Raw genomic sequence first — 17,928 nt, forward strand, 5'->3', positions numbered from 1 at the left:
CTCTCTCATCCTTCCTCTCTTTCCCATCAATGGGCAGCGAAGCAGATGAAACTAGGCTGCGACCGCATCGCCAAATTAATCATTTTCAGACATAACTACCCCGGTTAAGCCGGTGACCTAATTTTACCAAGACGTGTTCTTACATCATGGTCAAAACATCATGCTGAGCTTGTATGCAGCTGCAGCTGGACCCGCAGAGCGGGGGCACAGCGCTAACTGATGAGGATCCAAACATTTCCAACAAAACACAGCAGATGTTTCTGAGCATCAACAACCGCTTTGACTAGACATTTTATTAGGTACACTTGCACAACCGAATGAAAGTGAAATGGAAAAATAACTACATTTTGAAAGCCAGCTAAAACGTTTCGTCTTATAACACGCTATGAACACAAGATGAGACTGGTCAGCTTGTAGAAGACAAAATCATTTGCAGGGTTCTTACTAAATACAACTACTTTTCGTGTAATGGTGGGCTGTATTGTTCATCATTTTATTTTATTTGACTGGATGACAGTCTGTCAAAATATGTCTTCAGGTCAAATTGGTCCGTGGTGCAAAAAAGATTGATTGTGCTGAACTAATATCAATAATGTCATGATTGTGTTGATTTTGGCACAACATTCATCACACTACAAACAACTACTAAATAAAACTTCAGTAGTTCAACATCTACTGTACAGTAATGCCTTGAATATCTGCAGTTTGTTATTGCCAAATTCAGCTACTATATCATTTTTTTTCCAGGGAAACACATCCCTGGCTATTTGCTGAAAAACTCACCTATTGATTATTTTGATGGGTTTTTTTTTTCCTTTTATCCTGTAAAATGCCAAATCCCTGTCCCATAGGAAAGTAGTAAAATAGTCAGGTGGAACTATATGTTGAAGTGATACTACTTTAATATATTATTAGTAGTGATAGCATTATTTTTTTTGTTGCTTACTGGTAGCTCACCCGTGAACCTGATGTGCATCTCTATGAGGCTCCAGACTCGAAAGATCAGATTATGCTGCAGAAGCAAAGATCTCTCAAACCCCAGACAAATATCGATCATACTGCAATTGAGACAGCGAAGAGCAATGAGGGCATCACATCAAAAGACTAAAAAAGAAACATATAGAACATATGTATCCAAATCTACAAATATACCAGCATCACATTGACCCCTGACCCTTATGTTCTGGAAGAACACTTTAATCTAGTACAAACACTGCCTTCTAGATTCATAATATACCCGATTGAAGGCAAATCAGACATTTCCAGATACTCTATCAGCTAGCCACTTCAACATACATTATTTAGACCTTGTGTTGCTGTAATAAAGTAATCAATCTTTGTATGGACCACTTACTCTCGACCTCAAGTACCTGCAGTGAGATCATAAGGAATGCAAACGACAAATGGAGCCTAACTCAATTTAATAAAACATATTGTAGATGCACTAATTTTGCTCGCCTTGGTCATTAATAGACTCTGTGTGCACCTCTTTTATGACAAAACATGAGATTTAACTGTGCCGATTGTTAGGTCAAAACATAAAAATATAATTCGCAGTATGTATCTTATCAGCATATTTGTGACTACATTCTGTTCATTTTTCATGCCCTCCTATCTTGGCACACCGCATAATTCCAGCACTATTCCAAAAATAATGCAGATGAGAACTCATGCAAGTGCTTGTTCCTTCTACAGAGGAAATCTTTGTTTTACACACACAGTGGAGCTACCTAGATGTTGACGTGGCATTTATGTGCTAATTCTTTGCTGTATTGATATATCAGTACAAACTGAATTAAAGTATTTCAAAGCTTGTTTTCAGCAGGATCTATAAAACTGCTACCAGCTGATTCCATTCTCTGTTCAGACAAACCTGAACAATGCTGCTTTCCGTTATATTCTCCAGCTAAGATCCAAGGTACAGCTGCTCATTTCACGATGAACTAATATCGTATAATGATGTATATAGTGTACAATAACTAATAAAAAATGTACTGAATGTCTAACTCCAACCACAACAATAAATATCCTGACAGTGTTACAGGGAAAGACCGTATTAAATCAATGTTAAACATTTGATTGTGTACAAGGCTTGTTAATTATTTGAATCTTGAAGCAACAAAGGCAAATGTCCTGCACTTCTTGGCTGTGGCTAAAAGAGGCGCTCTTGATTCAGTTTCAGTTTGTTGAGCTTTTCCATGCAAGACTGATGTGAAAACAGAGGCTCGGAATACTCAGCAAGAGATTCATTCATTATAAATATTTCAAGTAAATGTTAAATTTGCTTCCACTGTTGGTCAAGGAAATTTAGTCAAATCCTCATATCTCCTGTAACCTAAAGAAACCTAATGTAACCTCTGGCAGGAGTATTTTTTTTCATGTAAAAGCATATATGACACAAAAAATGGTAGGATATGAACATGAATGAAAGCCTTTATGTAATGTGCAGTTTAGTATGGTCTTCCTAGCTCTGTCAGTACCAATTATGCATGACCGACCAACTAATGCATACCAAAACAGACACGCACTAAACATACAGGCATCCCAAATACAAAATGTCAACTCACTGCCTATTCACAAAACTTGCCCACATGAACACTTTCAATGCATGTTATAGTAACAACGCTTGACCAGCAGAGTGCACCAAAACAATGCCCAAAGGCTTATTTTACAACCGTTCAGAGAATCATTCATCATTTAATAAAACCAAGACAAGCACAAAAGATTTGTATCTGATCATCTCAAAATCATCATCTTGGCCTACCTTTTCAGCTTCAACCCCATCACAAGGATACTTCTGGATATATCATCGGGTGAGTTCACACAAGTTTGCTGTCGAACACACTGACATCTCCACAGCACTGTATCCACAGCTCACAAACCCCCCTTGTTTGTGTTGTTCCAGCAATCAAAGCCAACAATGGCATTCCATGGCTTGCAACTGCATTGAGTCCACAGGCAAAGCACATTTAGACACATTGCTTGTCACACACAAAGCCATCAATGTGTGTCACACATGGAATGGGAGGGCTCGTTTGGGTCGAATGGGACGACAGCGGCAAAGGCGACCATACTGTGGCCCACAGCAAGTTTAAGCCCAACAAATCAGGTCACAATCTTGCACACTCACCTGATTTTGTCGGCTGCACTGTCAGACCTGCACACAGACAAACAGAAGAAAAACAATTGTAATGGTTTAGTGGAATGGAAACAGGAGTTCAGAATAATCAAAAAGATATTTTCACATTCCTTCATCACAAACTAGTGATGGGAAATGAAGCTTCAAATTTGCTTCATGAACCAGTTGTATTTTTTCTCTTCGTCTCGATGGCACTGATGGTTTGAAGATAGTGTTTTAAGAAATGTCAAGTCGGTGTGCTTTCAGAACAAAAATCCAAGTGAAACAATACAACTGGCTTACAAAGCAAATTTGAAGCTTCATTTTCCCATCACTATCACAAACTATAACAAAGTTACATCTAAGTTTGACCTCTCAAGTTAATTTGCAATGCCGTCATTTACTGTTATATAAACATATGTTATATAAACATTTATATGTCTGTATTCTGTAATGCCACAGCGACGTTTCCTCACTATCTGCGGCATCTTCACCGATGAGTCATATTGCATGTCTTGCAAAGTCATATTGTGTTATTATATAATCTTGGAACTGGATGGAACTGCACAAGCACATTCCTGACAATGACAACAAACCGGTCAGCGTCGCTAATACAGCCGGCAGCAGGAGTACTAATTAGCCGGCAGCCTGCTGCAACAACACCAGAAAATCTATCTGCACATTAAGCATTCAGCAAACTGACTGCAGCGACACAGGCATTACTAAAAAGTCATGAGAATGCAGCGAGACTAGTGGCAGAAAGTCCGTAACAGTCCCCCCCAGCAGATACGCAGCTGTTTTACCTGCAGAGGAGACATGACATTCCGTGCCCTCTAAAACCGGCCACAGAACGCCACTCGCCCTGCAAGAAGCTGCAAAAGCCCCTCGCTAGAAGAGAGGCGAGCAGCCAGGTATCCCATGGGTACTGCTCCGAGTTCATGCAAGAAGAGACGGTGCTAGAATAGCGCGTAGGAAGCGAGACTCCGAGAAAGAAGCGTGCGGCGAGAGCACGGAAAGAATAAGTGGAGGTGTGGTAAACCGTGCACTGAGCCGAAACTATCACTGGCTGCATTTATGCATCCCAAAATACCCTCATACCTTTCAACACTATTTTTATAATACCATCAAAATTTCCCTCCCTAAATCTAATACGCGAGGAGCATACTGTAAATTCAGAGGGGAAACTGGATTATTTATTGCCCGGAAAGAAAACGTGCCCTCTAGTGGACATTATAGGAACAATGTCTAGTCATGGACGTATACGTCTAGTCATGGACGTATCAGTCGTGTAAATGGGTCGTGATTACTCTTCTCATGAAACAGTATCAACATGTGCTCCAGATGATAAGAATCTAACAGAGGACACAATGACCATTTCAATAAATGCAAAAAAAAAAAAAAAAAAAAAAAAAAAAAATTCAAACACTATTTCTCACCTCTCCTCTCTGATAAATGGAGTCAAGAAACGAGCGGTTTCATCTTCATGGCTACTTTGTTGGCTGCTTTGCTGGCTACTCTGCTGGCTGCTGCAGTCACACAAGAGAAAAGTGAAGTTATTTCACAATTTATTCATGCCTTGAAACATACATGCACCTACAAGCAAGAAACACAGGTGCAAAATAAAAAAATGTACAGCATAGCATCCAGGACACTGAAAATAGTATTAACTGCATCTTGTCCCAGTTATGAATGTGGGGTTATTTTGCATCGCAGCATGGATGGGTCCAGTGGGGCAAAAGTGGAGCATTATCCATCACGCTGGCCTAATTGTGTTGCTGTTCCAGCTGAATCAGCTGAATAACACGCCAGAAATGTCTTGCCCTGACCAACATACAGAAGATACATCTAATGCACTGGAATGTGACTGCTCTGCAAAACCAAGGACTTTACATTACATCTAATAGTAACAAAGAATTATGTTTTCCTACCAAAATCAAGAATAAAAAAGAAAATCAAACATAGTACACATATAGAAATGTTAAATATAGTTTTTCTTAAATTGTAGATTGTCATTATTTAATATGATTTGCCAACTCATTCATGGAGGTTCCTTACATGCACATATCCGAGATTGACACAAGAGGGGGCTACATGACATCTAGGACTAATCTGTATTTGTGCTGGAAAAACGAGTTTTTGCACAGATTAAGCTATAAAAAAAAGTAGGCTATGGTGTGGGCTCACACTAAATTATTTATTTGTGATGTAGAATTCATGAAGTAGCACTTTCAACATGACAGCATGGAGGCATAACCTATATAACACGATACTGGCATCCATAACCAATAGAGAACAAATAAGAATTGTGTTAATCATATACAATTGATGAATTCGTTCTTGAAGTAGTTAAAAAAAATGTATCGCCCCGCCAGCATCGGGGCTGCTTATTCACTCTGAAGAAGAACAAGACAAGGTAAACTGAACTAAATCCATAAAGATCTCCTCCACACATTCTTAATCTATTCAGCAAAACAATGTTGGCAAAAGTGGCATTCAGTATATTCAAAGAGAATTTCCCAAAACATTGAAAATCTAAATAACAATGAATCAATTGAATTAAGATAAATCAGTAAAATGAAAAGTCCTAGCTGAATTGGTGTATATCTTAAAAAGTACAGAGAAGACAGTATTTGAAATTTAACTTGGATTTTGAATTTAAAATCAACCAAAAGTGGATCTACTTTGTATTTTAGTATCACACATGTCCGCTCATTGCCATGCAACAATGCCCATCTGCCCTCATACATGCATTTAGTCATTGTCTATTATCAGCTGCTAACTTCATTAATACTGTATTAATTCTTTTTAAACAATAATGCATTTCTACAAAATAATCACCATCTGGTCACCTGCTAGAGTTTCAATTCACATCCTCCACGTTCTTGTAGCATTTGGGGAAGGCTTCCAGAATTTCAGAGAACTGGTTGATGGTGTCTGCCCAGTACCTAAGACTCGCTTTTGGGAGGCACAAGTTGCCCCCTGGTGTTAAAGCCTTGCCTGTTAAAGGAATTGAACTTTAACTGAATACAAAACCATTGCTTGTAAGTCATTAATGATTCTGAGTCAGCGGTTGGGTCATTCAAGTCACACTCTTTTAAACGACCTTCCTAATGATGGACTAGCAAGGAATGTTTATAATCAAACTGCTGATCGACAGAAGCTTGACAAGAGGCTCATTTAAATACTACTGCAGATAATTTTGAACAATACATTTCAAATGCTTTGCGTATATAAAAAAATAATATTGAAATGTTTATATAAATTAGGGCAATGAAGTTCGAGTGAAAATGCAGTAGTACCTATTTCTAAAGAATTATCTAATCCTGTTTAAAAATTTCACTATATCACACAACATAGATTCAAGCACAGCACAGCACAGCACACTGAAAAAATATACCCAATTCAAAAGTATTACAGATTTTAAAGCACAGGACAGATTGTCTAGTGGAATAATAACATTTCATATGTATCTGATTGAAAAACAACCAATGTTGACCAATGTGTACCCATGGGGTCCCACAGCGTGAGCTGGATTTAGACCGTCGTGAGACAGGTTAGTTTTACCCTACTGATAATGTGTCGTCGCAATAGCAATCCTGCTCAGCAGCAATAAGATTCAAATCTTTCATTTAGTATGTTCTCAAATACTCACAGCTTGGTCACTGAACTCACAGTCTGTCTACAAGAGTAACCTTTGTAAAGCAAAAGAAGCCAAGTCTTCCATTAACTATACAAAAGGACTCATAATGTTTGCATATTAACCTTGCAGTTTAAAGACCAGTCATCATAGGTAAAGTTGCATAACCACATAAACTCCGTAAAAGTTTGGACACTGTTAGAACACTATACACAGAACACTTTGCACACAGAAAAAGAATGTCTACATTGTTATTCTAACGTCATAATTCTATTTAGTTTTACAATTGTTATTATGAAAGCAGACTGTTGTCTCCATTATGGCATTATTATCTAACCTTATCTGAGGAGAAATGGGGGGACACTTCTTAGAGCAGCCATTGAACAGTCTCTGCATGCAAGTATTTATGAAATTGTGGCCCTCGTTTTCCCAAAATATTTGTCCTGTCTCTTCTCTACTACTTAAGGTTGTATTGTTGTCTTAGCATCGGTAATGCTGGTAACTCGTTACAATAATAGCTGACAAGTAATTAGTTACCTAAGGCGTTAAGTTTAAGTTACTATTCAAACACTAAATGCAATACTTTGTGACAAAATACAGATAGTCAACTGTTTATCCTCAAGGAAAACAATAGCAGATAGTTGCCACTAGGCTGCAGAACTGAGTATCATGAGGCGCAAGTCATTCAATCACTGCGCAAAATTTAGCCACGGAACATGCATGATTTGCACATGTAGCAAAACTAATAGTTAAAATACAATAAAGCAGGTAAAATGCGATGTTTTGCTCACCAACAGGCACCCAACAAACAACTGTAGATTATGGAACATAAAACATAAAAAAGCTTGACATGAGGTGGGATGACGTCACCGACGCCCATCGTCTGGGGGGAGTGACGGACGATACGTTTTCAGCACCGAGATGTTCGTGTTTTCAAGCCAATACGGTCACTTTGTTGAGTCATGCCCTGTGGCAGCTACAGATGATAATATTAAGGGTGTTTGTACACTCATAACTCACTATAGTTATTAGTAAAGTAAAAATACATATTAAAAAAAATTCAAAAGTAGCAATAATATTGCTAGTCTAATAATTAATATCTAATTAATATCTAATTAATGTCTCTAGCACCACATCCCACAATGCATTGTGATTCACAAATAATACAGCAATGTATGTAAAATTCATTGTACAGGAATTTGCTAGAGAACACATAATTGTCAACCCTCTGATAAAAAATATCGTTATTCAGAGGCTGGAACATATCAATTGCATTTTTGTTGATTTAAATGGAAAGATTTCTTGCCCAGAGCCACACAATGCATTACATTGGTTAACCGAGGTTCCACTGTAATTGTTTTCTAAATACCAGCCATTTTCAGACCCCTTTTTACACTAATTCTAAAAAAACATAAAAAAAGTATAAGTACCAGTGAGTGAATGTGTGGAGTCTGACATAAAAATATGTCTTTGGGAGTGGATGAGTTAATTTCTGTTACAAATTAGACTAAAAAACCCTCAAAAGATACCTAAGAATAAAAAAATTAATAAAAATAAAAAACAAAAAACATCCCACAGGTTAGCAATGCTGATTGGATAGAAAATAATTCTGAATGCACAGCAGTACAATGTGTTCTCACAGTGGAACATCGAAGAACCATTAATGTGTGGATGATTTATGACCCTATGACCGGATTCTAAAAAAATATGCTGTCTAAATGGCACCTTGCTTTCTGTTAAAGTAGTAAGCTAAAAAAGAGGAGATTTCAAGATGAGGGGATGGAGGTCTGTGCTGATGGTCCACTGGCTATAATGACAGTTTATTACTCAGAAATGATGCCTCTGGGGATATGGAATCTTAGAAAAGAGACAAGCCATTGAAGGTGTGAGTAATGAACCAATTGCTGTAAGTGGCCTCAGAGGATTTAGCACAGCTACCTGGCACACATTTCATATATCATCTCAAATCAGACTGAAAGGGAGCATCTGTCAAAAATGCACTGAATATGCTTTTGTGCTTGATTGTCTCGGTTCAATGATGCAATCTATTTTATCGGTTTTTGTTTGTCCTTAATATATAAACTCCCCTTTGGATCCAAAGAAGAATGTCTCGTCAATAATTCATTACAGTGGACAAACTGAGACTGAGTTTGTTTACCTTATCTTCTGAATTGATGTCGTCAATTTAAGAACACGTCCTGCTCAACTGTGAGAAAGCATTTAACAAAAAGGCATCCAAGAGGAGGCCAAATATGAACATGATCTGATATAACAACTGTACCACTGATGTACAGATGTTTTCTCGTTATTGATCAGAAATGAAATACTTTCTGTTGCAGAACATGTCTGGCTGAATTTTGTACGTATTATAAAAGTTGGGCAGCACTGCATCATATTAGGAACTGGTAAAATATTCATTGCTTTGAACATAACAAAATCCTAATTAAAGTCATGGTGTTTCATAATGCAGAGCAATAAAAAATGTTGAAAGAAGCTTGAATATGACAAATTAGCAAAGCTGATAAAGCGTGTGATACATTAGTCCAAGCAGCATGGATTAAGGCGATGCAGCCCTTGTGGGAAAAGGAAAGCTGTGTAGGGAAGGCCCATACCAACCTGCTCTCACTGCCTTGCTCCTTCTTCTCTCTGACTTTCAGCCACTTCCTCAACAGGAAACGCTTCCGTCGTGGAGAGGCACTGGGCGTAGAGCAGCGAGACCAAGAAGAGGGAGCATCTTCATCACTGGATGGCGTGATCTCAATGGATGGCAGCTGAAGGTATTCCTTGGAGCCAGAGTGCGAGCGAGCCTTGAGGTGACCGCCGCTTAGCTGTCCCGCTTCCAGTGATCTCTCAGTGGGGACGTTCCTCATGCGGCGCATCTTAAAACGTTTACGGCGAAGCGTCGGGGTCGAGGAGCTGGACCTCATGGAGCAATCCGATACGGTGTTGTTACCTCCTTCGGAGTATGCTGGCGCATCATTTGGAACACTCACTTGGAGTGAAGGAGGTCTAAGTGTGTCACTCATGGTGACGATAATACTTCACTACGTCAATTCGAGAGTGACACTACTGGCGCTTGAAAGGGTTGGAGGGAGTAGGCACAATTTCTATCCTTGCCTATTTGGCGGTCCTCACGCTGCTTCCACTGTCCTCCTGGTGCACTGTTTAAGTCCTTTTCAAACACCAGCCGGTAGACTGAAGTAAGAGTCCTGATAGGAGCTATCTGAGGTCTGACTAGTCCGTTTAATGATATGCCTCTATTTTGTGGGTGGCTGTCTGAAAGACTGAAGAGCAATCTTATGGTACAAAATGTAACCTCTTGGGCTGGGTGAGGAGAAGGCTGTGTTAGATAACAAAAGGGGTTTTTGTTCCGAGTAGCAGATGAAACATGTATAAGGCATGTCAGGGAGTGTAACCAAATCCCTGGTCTTTTCTGGGGACTGGCAGGCCAAGTTACACACTCAGCCTTTGGTTAAGACCTTGCTGCCAAAGCTGTCACCTTTGCTTTTTCTGCTAACAGTAATACAGAAGGCACTGTTAATATATATGTTGCTGTAGTTTAAAGTCACTGAGGTTGATTGATGAGGTTATTGTGATGTTGATGCTGGATGCTGCAGGCTGGGTTTGAGGTCCAATCTTGTGCTCCAGGGTATCATTGTCTCCATGCAGTTATGGCCTAAGGGTTAGAGGGAGGTGATAGGACTGCAGGGTACAGGAAAGTCTGAGGGTGATGATGGCCAAGTTAAGCATAATACACACGACACACAAGACAGCCACACACTCACAGTCACAGTCACAGACGCGCGCACCATTAATTCAATCACAGAGAAAGGAGGGAACATTATGAATGGATGTAAAAAGTTACAGACGCCCACATGGTCGTATCCCGAACCAGCTGTCTAAAGCCAGCACCATGCACCAGCCCAAATGCTAGTGATGGGACAATGAAGCTTTGAATTTGCTTCATGAATCTTTTTTTTACTTCTTGAGATGGCATTCTCTGCTCAACACTGAGCTGAAAGCACACTGACTTGGCCATTACTTACACCCCTTTCTTTAAACTAACAGTGCCATCTAGAGGAGTCAAAAACCTCAATTGGTTCATGAAGCATATTGAAGGCTTTATTGTCCAAGCACTGACAAATGCATCACTCCCTAGCCACTATCTTCCTTACAAGAATGAGCAACAATCCGCTATAAAATATTACTTCTAATTTAGAATCAACTCAGGAATATGAAAATGTTGTAAGAACCCACACATGAAACTAGAGCATATACAGATAGACAAAATACAACAAAATATAAATATTGATGAATTATTCCATGGTTATTTAATCGACCAAAAAATGAAAGAAAGTCTTAATTATAAAACTGGCTCAGAAATCTTATACATTTTTTGTGTTGCGCAATTTTGTGTGTGTTTTTTTTTTTTCATCATGATCGTCTATTTGAACTTATTTCATTCATAATTATTCATGTTTATCGATAGACTTGAGAAACAAAATGTGATTCCTTTGGAATTACAGTTACAATGAGTCAAAATGAGGCTAAATAACCAAATGTGTACCAGTACTTCACAAATTAACTGCTTCAGCCTGATTCTTTTGATAGAATGTCAAAATGTTATGGTGAATAATCGACATTTCATAAGTATTAAAGGAAACATCAAACTTCGGCAATCTATTGAATGCAAGCGAGTTTTGCAAAAGAAATTTAAAGCACTAGCCATGAGAAAGGAAAGGAAAATGACGCGATGGCGAACATGCAAACCATCTTTTTTTATGCATGGTCGCAGCCATGCACACACTCCCTGTGACCTGGAGGCTGGCGTGTGGAAGCAGGAAAATATCATGAATTAATCATGGCCAGACAACGTTTCTCATTACAGCCTCACACATTCTGGCAGCTTTGGGTCATGGGATGCCATTTCCAGGCTCAACTCAGGTGAGCTGTGAAAGAATGTAGTGTAGAGTTCAAGCAACTTAATTGTAGTTCAATGAGTTCATTCTTTTACATTTAATTATGAGGCAAAGTGCATAAAAAAAAAAAAAACGACACGTGATTTTATGGCAAGAGACGGCGCACCTGTGTGATATGAACACTCCATAATAATAATATTAAAAAACAGAGCGCACAGCAGGAGGAAGCCGAGCAGTCTAGCCATCTTGTGTCGACGCAGCTTGAGAACTTTGTCATGCATGCATTAACGTCGTGAACAGATGGACCTACCACAGAGGAGCTTTGCTGTTACAGCTGTGCCTGAGAAGACAGTTATCTCCCCGTAGCGAATAAACGGTGTAGAGCAAAATAGACATTGATTGCTTTGAACGCATCATTACTGACCATCAATGGTGAACTTAATTACTCAGTGCCTTTCTATTCTTAGCAGTGTGTGAGCTTACGGAGGCATGCAAACACTGATAGAACCTATGAAAAAACATCTTTAGCTCAATTCACCATCTAACGGGGCATGAAATGTACAAACCATAAAAGTGGACAAACTTTGTTTCCATAATCCATGTGAGAAGATCATTTTGACTGCTGCTGAAGATAATGTTTTGACTGTTCCATTCCAGTCCTGTAGGCATCAAACATGAGGGATCACAGTGGTTATCAACTGCCATACAGTTTTCATTTTCATTACAACTCCATCTCCTTCATCTGAAGCAATAACGTCTACAATTCTACTGAAGATTTCACGTGTATTCTTCCAGGACTAACATCCACCCATGTGTACAATTTCACTTAGAGCTTTAAGAAAATGAACATTTATGAATTAAGTACGATACGTTATGATGGGACACAGTGTGCGCCCTGCGTTTTCTGTAGCCAAACACATTTAAAATAAAAAATCATTTATTAAAAGAATGAATATAGTGTTCTTGAGTGTAAGAGAACCCAGTGCCCTAAGCCAAGACTTTTTTTTGGCTTCGGGGTCATTGCTATAATCATTGTTGGAATGACCGAAGCGGGATTTTTTTGACCGACACTATGTGGACACAATTTGTGCCCGTTGGTTCCATTGACTCCCAGTGAACATTATCATCTGGTAAAACGTCTACTCTGACACTACAGGCAAAGGGCTAGTTGTAGCAGATTCAAATATGTTAAACGTCCCTCTGTGATCACTTCTCATTGTTCTGAGAATCAAATGTCACAAAAATGTTAGGTAAGTCTCCTCACTACCTATCTTTAAAACTCGCCTGAAAGCATTTTTAGTTGGCTTTTGACTCAGCATGAGACTTTGGTGTTTGTCAGTGTGTGACTTAATTTTGCTCCATGTACAGTTCTTTGTATGCAGTATGTATCATAATCATAGGAAGAGATTTTGTTGTTTTATTTTTCTTTACAACCTCAAGATTATTTGTAAAAATGAGAATCACAAATCATTAAGCCGCATGTTTATATTTAATACAAATTCCAAGCTTGCTCTTAAACGTTGACGATGATGTATTATGAAGCACCCAAAGGGACTCAAACTCCAGAGCTTTTAAGCTATTCCATACGCATTGCTGTTCCCATCGTGTAAACATCTGCCTACTTCAAAATGTCTGCATTCATCTTTTATTTAGAAACTTCTAAGAATAGGCATTTACCACTATGGAAAGCAGAACACAAAGTACGGTTGTATAACACAGTACAGCGATGAAACCTAAATCTAAACTTTGATAATGGTTTAAGTAATCAACTTAAGACTTGACCGTGCAAATTTTAACATCTTAGCCAACTTTTCAAATGTAAGAAAGCCTACCCACAACAACAATAATTATTATTATTTTAATAATAATAATATACATCCATTTCCCGTTCTGTCGATATTTTGTACCGCCAAATGTACAGGTAAATTTGCCACCATTTTTTGGCCAAGTAATGTGGAATATGTCAAAAACACCAAGAGGTGGCATTGTTTTCAAAGTTAATGAACACAGGCGTCATCATCCAGTGTTCAGAAACCAAAAGTCCTAACCTGATGCCAGATGTTCACATGCTAAAAACTTGACAAACAAATAAGTCCCTCTAGAGAATTTTGTGGAACCAGTGTTGTAACAGATGGCTGGAAGTTCCTCACAGAGTTCAGACAAATTAGCCATGATGACAAAGGATTTAGGGCAATTACAGTCATCTACTATGTCTGGGCTGAAAGAAAAAAAAAAAAAAGGGTGATAATAGAGCTACAAACTGTAGCAAGTCAAGACACATAAATGATGGGATGTCTGGAACTGTGTGATGGACCATAAGCTCCTTTTGCCTCGATTACGAGCGATCTTGCAAAATTGGTGCATCGGTGTCATAACACAACATCAAGTATTAATCCACTTCAGCCTCTTACACAGAATCCCACAAAGCAGATTTCCCCATCTGTGTGTGCTTTCACACAGTGACAAGTAATTGAAGGCTTCAGATGCGATGTATGTATATTTGGTAGACAGTGATGAGTAACACAGCAGTGTGAAAAGATATGAAACATCATATCCTGGTCACAGCAAAGAATATCATTACACGTAGAATAACCTTACACGCTGGGGCGTCTCTCCTTCATTTTGCCATTTATACACACAGTAGTCAAGCAAAAAAATGGGTGAGAGGGGGGGGACCATAAATCTTTCATAAAAGGATTTGAAAAAGGATGTCACACTCCAAATCATATGCACTCAATGGGAAGTAGAGTTCAACTGGCACACCACTTGTATTTAAGGAAGCATCAAGAACTGAACAAAACTTGCCAAGCCATTGTCTGAGATTCTTTATTTAGTAAATGGACCACTCCACTAACACCTCAGCATATGAATTCAACAAAGTGAGATTCCTGCATAGAGGACACAAGCAAGTACAGGACTCCCTCCAGCTAATATTAGTGCTGATCTATTGAACCAAACCAATCAAACACTGTTTCAACAAGCTCAACTGGCCGTAAAAAAACCTTATCATATGTGTGACTAACCACACAGATGTTCGTCATCAGCCAGCATTGAATTATTAAATTGTGCCAAGAGTTATTTAAACGTAATTAAAGAGATCAACGATGAACTGACAGATAATCGTGCAAGTGAACCACATAATATAGAATAGAAGAAAGACAGTATTCTTGGGGGCTAATGTATAAAAATTCTGTAGAAGTAATACAGAATACCTACACTGAAGAAAAAAAAAAACCTTCAAAAGCAAACACTTCTTATCTACTTCATTCTCTGCTGTAAACAGTTCATATAGATTGCTTTATAAATGTCATTTCCTATTGGCTAAAAGGGAGTTTTCCCTTGCCCGACAGTCTCTAAACAGCTGAGAAAAGAAAGGCTGTCGGAGCAAGTGAGTTGCATTCAAAGTGGTTTTACTTGAAAGAGGCAAGCCGAGAATCAAAGCCAGGCAACTACAAGCCAGTAGTAACTAGCAAGCCTTTTCACAGAAACGAAATCCTGATTATGTTGAGGCATCACTGTGAAAGCATTGCGACACATAAAACCCAGAGGTGTCAAATCCAGGTCCAGAAAGTGATGGAGCAGGCTCTCAGTTTCATTGCATACCTGTTGTAAAATGACAATAAAAGGTATTCTATTCTATTCTATTCTATCCCCCCCCGTTGACACAACATATTGACATCATGATCAAAATCATAATTATAGTGTGTGTGTGTGTGCGTGTGTGTCTGTCAATACCGAGAAAGGGGACTTTTTCCATTTTCACTATGACAGCATCTTTGTTATGGAGGGAAAAAAAAGCTAATATCCCTCAAGGGTCAAAAAAGTATTGCTCCATCCATACATTTTTAAAGTAACCCTCCCAACCCTGGATATTAAATTTTTTTTTGTAGCAGCAGATAATATATATAATGTATTATTGCGTGCGTGTGTGATAAAGATGTATACTCTAAGTATCTATGCAGCATATTAAAGTTTGATCATCTTGTTTTCTGATGCACTGCAATTTTGAACATTTTGCAAATAAACAGAGAGATGGATGGCTAGTGCACAAACATATCTTGTCCGCCACCATGCTTGACCTTTTGAGCGTATTTGGGAACAAAGGGTTTAAGGTCACAGACAACCAATGTGGGATCCTTGTCTGCCGTTGTGCAATGAAAGTGAGTAATTGCGACTTTTCATGCCCACTCAGTGTGACTTTATATGAGCGCCGCTTGCAAAATGGTTCAATGCAGAGCTCAGACAATGTGACCATTGATAGTGAAGTGACACAGAAACTTTCTAGTCAAGCCAGCATTATTTGACCATTACACTATATTTGTAAAAAAAAAAAAAAAAATTTATAGGGAGGACGAATTAACCTGTTTTGACCATAAAATAAAATTTTGGCACTGACTTACTTGCTGTGTAGGATTTTTTTTTTTCTCAACTTATCTCAAACTTATATCAACACTACGTTTCCTCTGATTAAATTTAACTATTTTATGCTGATTTATGTATGCTGAGCTTCCTCAGTATACTGTACTGAAGTTTCTGATTGATTCCTCTTATTACATTATTAGCGTATTTTGCATGGTTAGCGAAATGGTCACAACTCAAGCTGTAGCATTCAGAATGAGCCGGAGCTGTTTGATGCTCTTTTGAGGGAGTTTGGTCTGAAGACTGTTAAAATCAGGAAGTCTCCTTGAAATAAAAGCATGCATACGCTTCTCCTGATCTTGGCACATGCAATTCTCTTGCAACTGTATATGTGTGTGTGTGTGTGTGTGTGTGTGTGTGTATGTATATATATATATATATATATATATATATATTTTTTTTTTATTAAACCTCTGCGGAATAGTGGAGATTGAGATCTGTGCCCCTCGCACATGGAGGGAATGAATACGGGGGCTTTGAGCTTCTCTAAGGGAAGAATTGCAAGTCATTCATACAGATATGTTAATAATGGAATTTCACAGTTTGAGATGTGATTAAAACCACCGGAGCTTATCCTGTTGACTTTCCCCCGTGTTTATATATTTATTTTACACACATAGGTTAATCATGAACAGTAGCTTATTTGTGATAAGAGTGTAGTTTGAACACACACGTACTGTCAGGAAGAGGAATTCTAGGTACATGGTGTGGTTGTAATGTGCAGTCACCGAGAGTAATTCATGGCACACACTCAGTAACTCTGCCATTCAAAGACATCACATTACTGCCAAATGAGCTGCCTATAAAATACCATCTCTGTTATTCATTAGCTCACATGGAAGAAGGCCACGCACTTTACAACAACAGCATAAACACTGAGCAGAATCTCTGTGATTACTTGAAGCTCAATTCATGACTGTATTCATCATCGGAACTGTGTGAATGGAATGCATGTTGTGTGGCATGCTGATTTGTTACGCAGTCTGACTCATTTTTGTTACATTTTGGCCTCTTTGGCACATCCTTAAATAGTGGGACTTAAGATGATTTGTTTATTATTGTGATTTTTTTTCACTGACATTGCCCTTGCGTTTTCACCTTTTGTACATATAGTCCATGTAAAACCAGAAAAGACCACGAGTCACGATCAGGGGTCAAACGTGATTTCCAAGTGCCTATTTCATAGAGACCATCGAATATCCACAAGCAGAGATCTTTTTGCAGTTCTTTTTACATATAATTTGGACTGCTTCCATCATTTAGCCCACGTGCCTCTTGCGTGCTGAATCTAAAGCAAATTAGTCAAGAAAAAAAAGTGTGTTCACTCCCATAACGGCGCAATTGCCCATTTATACCAATAAAATTACCAAAAGAAAGGAACAGATTAGATCACACATTGGGTCTCATGGTGGGTTTGACAAACCCCTCAACAAATCTGACCAAGCAATTTCAAACACCAAAGGTTGAGAAGCAAATATAAATGTCAAAAAAATGTACATAGCATGTGTGACAAATGGTAGACATCGAAGAAGCTGCAGGCATTTTGTTAGTCACATTCTCAACATCTGCCAATCCCTTTAACTTGCAACTCCATTTCACTAGGCTGGATGACAAATAATGTGCAGATGTTATTTTCTGCTTCCGACACCTCTTCACGAGACAGTTTCCGAGAGGATTTGCTTACAAGGTTTGAGGTCACGAAGGCACAGTTCAAAAGGACAGCTCGGTTTCCACAGCAACGACACAACGCATAATCGCTTCTATATTTATCTGCTTTCAGTCAAAATTTGTTCACCATCGATCAAACTAATTGCTTTTGTTTTTTTATGTAGATT

The 17,928-nt window shown here is 38.6% G+C and overlaps 1 protein-coding gene across 6 annotated transcripts in view; it reads right to left on the minus strand.

Moving 5' to 3' along the window:
• The window catches only part of gramd1bb (GRAM domain containing 1Bb), a 76,450-nt gene that overhangs the window by 44,143 nt on the left and 14,379 nt on the right, over positions 1-17,928 (minus strand). For 5 of the 6 annotated variants that reach the window (XM_088379964.1, XM_088379969.1, XM_088379968.1 and 2 more), the window contains 3 exons: positions 9,372-10,431; positions 4,555-4,644; positions 3,131-3,157 (listed from right to left, as the gene is read on the minus strand). In XM_088379964.1, coding sequence (XP_088236090.1) covers positions 3,131-3,157; positions 4,555-4,644; positions 9,372-9,781 — 527 coding nt within the window. In that variant the 5' untranslated portion in view covers positions 9,782-10,431. Of the gene's footprint in view, positions 1-3,130; positions 3,158-3,921; positions 4,256-4,554; positions 4,645-9,371; positions 10,432-17,928 lie in introns of those variants that run through there. The other variant, XM_088379970.1, reaches the window with a different exon arrangement.

The sequence above is a fragment of the Syngnathus floridae genome, chromosome 7 (genome assembly GCF_059516105.1).
Source record: "Syngnathus floridae isolate MCC-2025c chromosome 7, RoL_Sflo_1.0, whole genome shotgun sequence".
In the NCBI taxonomy this organism is placed as follows: domain Eukaryota; kingdom Metazoa; phylum Chordata; class Actinopteri; order Syngnathiformes; family Syngnathidae; genus Syngnathus; species Syngnathus floridae.